We start from the raw sequence: 8710 nt of genomic DNA on the forward strand, positions 1-8710 counted from the left end.
TCCATTTTTGTCCTCAAATCTTTATTATTATATTATTGAACATTAATGCCAACTTATGGTGTGGTAAATAATACCTATACAGAATACGGCATATATCAGGCATGTAAGCTAAATCAGATGCTTCATTATTGTCCATCCATGTATAGCATTCCTCTACCAACTTGGGTTGCATTCTATTTTTAAAAAATTCATACTGTGTCACAGGATAGTTTCACAACAGCAGAGAGTTTTGATGTCAGAGGTCATGGTCATCTGCATGGTAGAGTTCGCTGAGTAACCGGTACACATATGAGGGTGCATTACCACCACTGAAATACAGAACAGAGATTGAAATCATATTTACAAAGAAGAAACAAAGATGTATAATCCAAATCTTCTTTCCTGTTTTTGGAATCCTCCATAAACAAATGGACCTTTCTGCTAAGCCACGCCCCTTAAATACTGTTGCTAAGGTCCACAAAACCAGTGCAAAAACATACGGATACATGCGTGTTTGAAGGACATGTCCATATTCCTGGCCCTGTTCCAATTGGTGAGTGAAGTTAATTGACACTTTGGAAAGGTTTATTCTCGGTTTACACAAGCAAATCTGATCTGAACTGATAAGCCCTGGGGCAGATTGCTATAAAACGGTCTTAAATGGTAGTCTAAACTCCTCGAATAAAGCCGGCTTTATCACTTAGACGGTCTTACTAAAGTCATTCCTCTAAGACCATTGCTATAAAACAACTTCACTAAGACCTCTTTGAGTATTGAAACGCAAACAAGCACTCCCTGGTAACGCAAGATTGAGGGCGACGTCATGCCTGCTCGACGCACGCAAAATGTATCGAAATGAACGTAAATAAACGCCGTAGACCTATTTATATAGATGCTGAGATTCTCTGAATTTCACGACCTAGGCCCGGTTCTTGTCGTTGCACTGTTGAATTAATCACAACGCCATAATGAAAATGATTTAAGACCGTTTTAAGCCTCCTCTGAGTAGGCTTTAAAATATAAGATGGCTAACTGGTTAGACCGCGGTATAGCAATGGTCTATAATCATAGACCAGTAGTGATGTCACGATTATAGCTGGCTAACCGTTAAGACCGTCTAAAGACTGCTTATAGCAATCCGCCCCAGGTGGCAGCATTGCTCAAGACACAAGCTAGGTTCACATTCAGAATTTATCATGATCTAGTGGATCATGATCAAGTTAGTCGCTTTATGTGAACCAACCAGAACCAAATAACATGCTCAGCTTGATCACCTTGTCGTGATCTAATGGAGCATGTTGATTCCTCATGATTAACCTTGGTTAACGTGGTAATTTAATTCATGCGATCAAATTCAACCAATCAGCCTTCAGTTTATTAAACAGGTCCCAACCTCATTGGTTGTGCTTCTGGTAGGTCCCTACCTCATTGGTTGTTCTTCTGGTAGATTTCATGCAACACTGCACACATTAGCATAAATAAATCATGATGATGGTTTCTATATGAACGGTTTTCATGTTAAAGTTATCATGATGAATAGATCATGATATGTTTATCACAATAACTTACGTAAACGTGCCTACAGACTACTCTATCAATGTTTTGGAATCTTCATACAAATACAAGACCCAGATTTGGATCACAAAAGAATTAAATTGTGTAAATGGTGCACGAATCTCTTAAGGTGAGTTGAGGTGTTATTTTACTTATGAGAAAGTATCTACCATTTCTGCAGTATTTATAATTAACCCAGCTAAAAACAAACGAAAAAATAGAGGAACTTACATGTTGGATATGTATAGGGTGACTAGTCCAGGTGGTACATAATCAAATGCAGGGTTATAAACCTGCACTTGTGAGAGGGGATCAGAATCTGCAAACTGCATTACATCATGGGGTGATTCAAACTTGTTAAAACCATCCTGTAAATTAAGATATAATTTGAAGTTCAGTCCACATTATCAAAATACTGTAATTAAAATTAATAATATACATTGTAAATACACAGTAGAAACTAGGATGAGGATGCAGTATAGAAAGCAAATCTGATTTTATCCTAGCCTTAATGAAAATCCTGAAAGTGTTGGTGATCACCCATGTCATTATTGGATGACCAGGGTGTCTGTCATCAGATAGCCTAAATGAGGGGTTTCCTAAAGTCAGTGCACTAAAGCCAGGCACTCACTGCTTCGTACGACCATCGCACAACGAATCCACCTCTGCTTCCAGCGAGCGGCAGACGACATAACTCCGTCTGCTGATTATCAGTGGCAGTCTGAACGGATCCTCATTAAAAAAGCGACCCGTTGGTTCGGCGCCTTCGCGTGCTTTCATTGTTGCGTCGCCATCGCACGCAGTGAGTAGCCGGCTTTTACGCACCCTGGTGGGATTCAGGAAAAAAGCTTGGGTCAGGGGGATAATCCTGTTGGAGTTGAATAATAATAATTCTGTATTTGTCCTCATTCTAATGAGAAATCAGAAATTTGGGCTGGGCAGTGCAGAGTCACTCGACTATTAAACTACAAACACATAACAGACACATCCGGATACAACAATTTTTCCATAACCCATCTAACTCTCAATTGAGGGTTATTCGAGGAGCCAAGCAATCTGACTCAATTAAAACCCAATGCTGGCCATCTTAAGCACCAGAAGCTTCAACAATGCACAGCCAACCACTTAGCTCAATAGCATGCACATTATGAAGATTATTGATGCAAGGGATTGGGGGGGGGGGGGGTGATATTAGGGGGGGGGTTGATATTTGAAAGGATTTACCAAAAAAGGGGTTCAGATAGTACCCACTTTTCCATAGGGCGTCATTGTCCACTATTCAATGTTTTTAGTGAATATTTAAATCATAAAAGATTGATTTCAATGTTTTTCTTATGTACAATGACTTGCCTGGTCATGTGAGCAGAGGTATTCGGGTGATAACTTGAACATTGGGGCGCATACAATTAGCTGGAAAAAAAAAGTTTGATTTAGTGTCTATTGGCAGTTTTCCAATTTTACTACGAAACTTCTTCTCAAAAGTCACCTCAATCCACAAAACAGATTCATCAGTTTTCCTTGCACAAAGTTAGATTTCCGAAAGGTCCACTGATTTTTCTCAGATAAGATAGTATAATACATACTCCAAGTATCAAAATGCATGCCATCATGTAGGGATTCAATATTTCAACATTAATTAGGTCATCATCAGGTGATGATGATATAATTAATGTTGAAATAATGAATCTCTACACGATAGCGTGCATTTCGATACTTGGAGTATGTATCATACTATCTTGCGTTAGATTTCAGTCCCGTCAAGATTCTATATTCTATGTTGGTCCTTTCATATGGAACAAATTACCAAATGGGTCATGGCAGAAGCGCTCTCGTTGTTTCCCAGGATACTGTAATGCCAATACTACCACCAACACACACAAGATCAATTTCACATCTACTTGTATCATCATGCCATTTCATTTTCATTTCATTTCATTTATTTATTAGACACAAAGGCCCTGGGCTGCTAAAGAAGCAATTGCATCTATGACTCGGGGAACCAGAAGTTCCAACAAAACATCAATAGAAACTTGGTTAAAATTTATAAAAACACAATGCATGAAATGTAAAAATTATATCTATATCTGAAGACTAAAAAGATATGCTTTAAACCTATTTAAAAATACTTAGGGTGCAAATGACAGCATTGTCTTTAAATTGACTTGGTAGGGATGACCAATACATACATAAATGGATGAATGAAAGTAAGATTACCTGAATGACAAGAATTGAAAACTATATTATTGATTGCACTGCAGATATTATGTTTGTATAAACATCAAACATCTGATGGACCTGGCAGAGTGCAATGATTGTGCTAGAAACTGTGTCCAGCTCTGGCTGACACAAAGTGTCTAGCAAGTGTGTGGACACGATAAGAAAACCAAATGGGCAAAAATTAAAATAAAGAAAATAAATTTATGAGAAATGGAAACTTACAGGCACAGAGTGGTGCTTCGCTGCTAATGCTATTGCATGGCTTCCATTGATGGCTTTCAATCTATAAAGAAATCTCATTAAACATATACAGCAAGGCCCACTCAAAGAGCGTCACACGACTCAGCCAAAAGTGATTTATCGTTGTCGTGAGAATATTCTGTAGCACGACTGTCCTGATGCAGTCTCTTGATGACCCATCACGTCTGCGTTTAACTCACGCACGCTCTGATTTTAACTCGCGCACTCGATACAACGATAAATCATGTCGGGCTGCCCTGTACGATGACGTCTGAATTGGTCTTAAAGCCCTGTTCTATCAAATTTTGACAAAAACCTGGGACATAAATATGGTCATGATGACAACATATGACCATGTATAGGTGCATCATGACTAAATATGGGCATACAAAAGCCTTTTGTCAAAGAAAATTTGATGGTCTGGACTGAGCTTTATAAAATAAGATAAATTTCAGGTTAAATCAACTTTCACAAGATTTAATAATTCCATTAAAATATTAAGATTAATGCGTGTCAATACCAGTCACAGGAACAATGAAAATACCGTACTTGAATTTAAATATAATCACATTTTATTTAACACTTTTTGAAAATACTTTTGAAAAATTTAGGGGGTGAGGGAGGGTGGACATGAGCTAGATGCGAGCCGAATCAGCCACTGGACACATTGACTGGGGTTTTATAAAACTGCCAATTACATGCATGAAAAAAATAAAGTTAAGGTTCATTAAGATCTGCCAGGGATTTCATTTCAATACATAGTAAATCAAAATGTCAGCCGACCCTCCGTTGGCCATAACTGTGTGTGTGCCAATGATGACCTTGTTGACCCTTGACATCATAGCAAATACTGCTGAGTCAGTGATCACAGTAGTTTCTATTCCAGCCTTTGCAAGGTTCACTGCAAGCTCTTGACCCTATGAAATCATATAAAATCACAACGGTAACTAAATATTATTTATATTATCATTAGTATTATTCATTTTTAACTTAGGAAAAAATACAAGAAAAAACAGAAAGAAAATAACTGCCCAACTAAAATAATGAATATAAATGTGAATAAAATGGAACATAAACATATAAAGAAAAATTACAAAAGCATATAGTATAATAAAATAATACAATAACAGTATGTTTATAAAACAAAATTACTTTAAATCATTTACAGCAAATAAAATAATGCTTGGTAACATGATATATACATAATTCTACCTGATAAGATGGAGCACATTCTGCAACTATCACTTGAAATTTTCTCTTCCTAGCTGCATTCTAAAAAAGAAAAATTGAAAATTGTTTTGATCAAATGTATGAAACACGAAAGAATCGGGATTCATGAATATCACACTGCCTTACCAAAAGAAAAGCTTGCACAGTTCGTGATTTTCCGGCAGTCATTATCACCTCATTAGAATGGATGTGTTCAAGGGCTTGAGTAGCTATGTTGTCGGCACTGCTCTCAAGTTCTGTCAGGAACTCATTGATGCTCTCGATAACACGACCCTTGAAATATAAATGGAATACTGTATTACTTGATTATATTGATCACCATAAATACTTAGCTGTAACTAACTCCAATTTTGATTTCAAACACTTACTTTTAAATTCACACTTGGTTTGTAGAAGTCTTCTGACTTTCCAGCAGCTAATAACATTTTCTAAAGGATAAAAATTTTAATTATTCAATAATTGGGATGAAAATGGAAGGGAGTCCGACATATCTGACTGACACTGGAGACAAACATGAATGATCAAAAACAGATATCAATATTTAGAAAAGGGGCAATGGGACAAGGTACCAAAGCTGGAAACATAAAGGCACTTGGGAATGGGCTAATAGTAAGTAGTTTGGAGCAAGGTACCAGGGTACCGAGGGAGGGGGCAGAAGCAGGGCACTGATGCAGAGAAGCAGCAGGGCAGTAGCAGGGCAGCAGTAAGGTACTGGCAGAAAGGAAGCAGTGGGGAAGAAGGGAAGAAGAACTGTCAGCAACAAAGCGTTGTAGAGCAGCAGAGGCTGAGCAGCAACAAGGCAATCAAAGGCAGCAGATGGGAAACAGGGCAATTATACTGTAGTGCAGGGCAGCAACAGGGCACTGAAGGTTGGCAGAAGAGAAGCAAGGTACTAAAGGGCAGCAGAACAGACCTGCACTTGCACAAACAAGAACTTATTTAACCGGTCAATATAAAAGATAACCACCTACTCTTTTTATACACATACAGTTATATACAAGGGACTAACAGGCCCATCTGATCTTATAATTTCAAGATGAGTCTTACATGAAGTGACTGTTGATTGTCTCCAGTATCATCCCTGGCTCCTTGAATCCTGAGAAAATTAATATTTTAAATTAAATTTGATGCACAATATCTGATCAGATTATCAGCTGCCATCATCTTTCTCCCATTTTAAAATTGACACTGCATCTAGCTGGCTAAAATGTCAAATGAAGGGCTAATCTTCTAAATTTTTTCGCTTCGTAAAAACCCGATATAAATGTGAATGCGCATGCGTATGAACGATGCTTTCGATTCGCGCGAATAAATTTGCCTAGTGGAAAATGACTTAAGGCGAAAGTAGTGTCGCTAAGGGGAAACTTAAATGACGTTAAGGCGAAATCATAGACAAAAGATTTTCCCCTTACGAGCCGAATAAAGGAAGTATATATATATATAATATATATATATATATATATATATATATATATACATATACATACATACATAACAGTAAAAATAACAATCATTAAACAGACAATATTTTAAAAGTGCATATTATCTTCTCAGCTTACGCAGTGTGCTCCTCCCTAATAATTTTCAGAACTCTTCTGACAACATTTCCAATGGCAGACTCTGACGGCTGTGCTGCCATCATCTTTCTCCCTTCTTTTCGAATCCTATCCATCAGATCACCAGCATGGTTCCATCTCGTCTGTGACACCACACGCCGTAGCAACTTCACTGTCTTGTTAGCTACATCATATGAACCAACAACCTGGCTGAAGATTTAAAGCAATTATTATAATATAAGCAAATTAAACTGTATTGCATTACTATTTTTTTGGTTTTAAAAATATACAGCATTAAAAGTGAATTCTTACCCAAGCTTTAAACTTGCAATAAATGCCTCAATTCTTTCATCAAGCTCGGCTGTTTGTGAATCTGTAATCGGCATTTTCTGTAGAAAGTTACTAAAAAAAAGAAACAGATCAAATGAAAAGGGCCCTCGGTCATCAGTGTCAAATCCAACTGGAATCTTGGTTTTTTTAAGATCCCTTGAAACTTTCTCGCAAATTATTGGTAGAATTTCGTGAGATATCCTTCCAAATTATGAAATTATTTATAGTATTGTGCCTTGATGAATATTTCCCTCTCAGCCGCCCCGTTAAATCGAAGGTCAAAACATCTCATGGGACTAAAAGTATTTAGTAGAGGTGTTTATGGTCACTGAAGAGTGACCTGGCTGAAAGCACTGTAAATCAAAATGTATATTATATGTTGACTGTTTTATTTTTATTGTACATATGAAGATGACTATTTAAGTTGAATATAATAGAGATTTCGAAATTTGTACTTGCTTATACTTCTTTTAGTAGACGTAATATTTTATACAGAATATCCAATAATTCAAAGGATTTAAATTTTTAAAAAATCTATAATAGTTTTTTAACGTGTATTACGCTAACATTCTAATTTTCTCGCCAGCTTCTAGTATAACTTTGGATAACTCTACCCCAAATGCTCCATCCAAGATTCCACTACCAACTGCGTTAATTTTTTTTTTTCTGAAAGGTGATGCTTGTGTGATTGTGCGTTTCCTACTGCCTATTATCAGGTCGAAAGCGGCCTGAGGAGGTACGGCATGGCAAGCGTACTCATGACTGACACTGTCGTTCAACACTAGCTGGGGCCTAGTCCTATTCTTCCCCTCTCCCCACATCTCCTGTTGTTATACTCCAAAATTTTGGAGTCCTTAGGCTCTTTAACCATCATCAGAACCACCTCACGAGGACTGGCCAAATGACTAGGCAATATGATACCTAGTTACTAGTAGGCCTACCTACCTATCTATATAGTAGATGAAGGCCTAGCCCGAGCCTACTACCAAGCTACTACTACTAGGCCCCTAAGCTCAAAATGTATGGAACGCAAGTAGCGCTATACCGATTGATTGGAATACGGTACATTTGATCAGGCAAGTGTTTCGAAGTAAAGAAAAATCAATGTATAATTCTCATTAATTAATATTAATTTAAACAGGAACCATTTTAAAAACAGACTGTTACATCATGTCTGAAATTGTATCCTGTATAAATATTTACAGTACCCTGAACAGGGAGTTGTTATAATAACAACTCCCTGCCCTGAATTTACCTTGAACCTAGGACTGGAGCTAGCCTATTAGCTCGTTTGTCCCTCCAGAGTCATCATAACAAATTCTTCAGAAACATATGGGGGAAACTATGTGGTCAGACCAACATTTTGCTAACCAGACTTGAATTTATTAACAGTTGAAGCAGTTACAACACAGGGGTGGCGCCAGGACCTGCCCGACGGAGGGGCTAAAGGCCCCGATTGGGGGGGGGGGGGCTAGTGGAGCGAATCGAGTCTCACTTGGCGGGGGGCCAGGGGGCCGTCTAGGGCCCCCGGTGGGGGTCCAGGGGGCTTCGCCCCCTGGAAGTCACGGATATTTGATGAATTATGGCGAATTTTTATTACCTAT

At 37.9% G+C, this 8710-nt stretch overlaps 1 protein-coding gene across 4 annotated transcripts; it reads right to left on the minus strand.

The window, feature by feature from the left end:
* LOC117125049 (translation initiation factor eIF-2B subunit beta-like) lies at positions 1–8125 on the minus strand. 4 transcript variants are annotated; one of them, XM_033271412.1, is made up of 12 exons: positions 7721–7942; positions 7089–7165; positions 6780–6986; positions 6268–6316; positions 5589–5648; positions 5347–5493; positions 5203–5262; positions 4774–4907; positions 3973–4033; positions 2884–2943; positions 1765–1901; positions 1–308 (listed from the first exon to the last, which is right to left on the minus strand). In XM_033271412.1, exons 1-12 carry the CDS (start codon positions 7925–7927, stop codon positions 236–238), a joined length of 1272 nt encoding a protein of 423 aa, XP_033127303.1. In that variant the 5' UTR covers positions 7928–7942; the 3' UTR covers positions 1–235. The 4 variants fall into 4 exon arrangements, with proteins under 4 accessions (XP_033127303.1, XP_033127304.1, XP_033127306.1 ...); XM_033271413.1 differs by lacking the exon at positions 7721–7942 and adding an exon at positions 8052–8125 and having other exon boundaries at positions 236–308; positions 7089–7178; XM_033271415.1 differs by lacking the exon at positions 7721–7942 and adding an exon at positions 8052–8113 and having other exon boundaries at positions 236–308.
* Between the last annotated feature and the right edge of the window lie 585 nt (positions 8126–8710).

The sequence above is a fragment of the Anneissia japonica genome, unplaced genomic scaffold (assembly GCF_011630105.1).
Source record: "Anneissia japonica isolate Jap-2015-1 unplaced genomic scaffold, ASM1163010v1 scaffold9_len2422644_cov172, whole genome shotgun sequence".
Taxonomy (NCBI): domain Eukaryota; kingdom Metazoa; phylum Echinodermata; class Crinoidea; order Comatulida; family Comatulidae; genus Anneissia; species Anneissia japonica.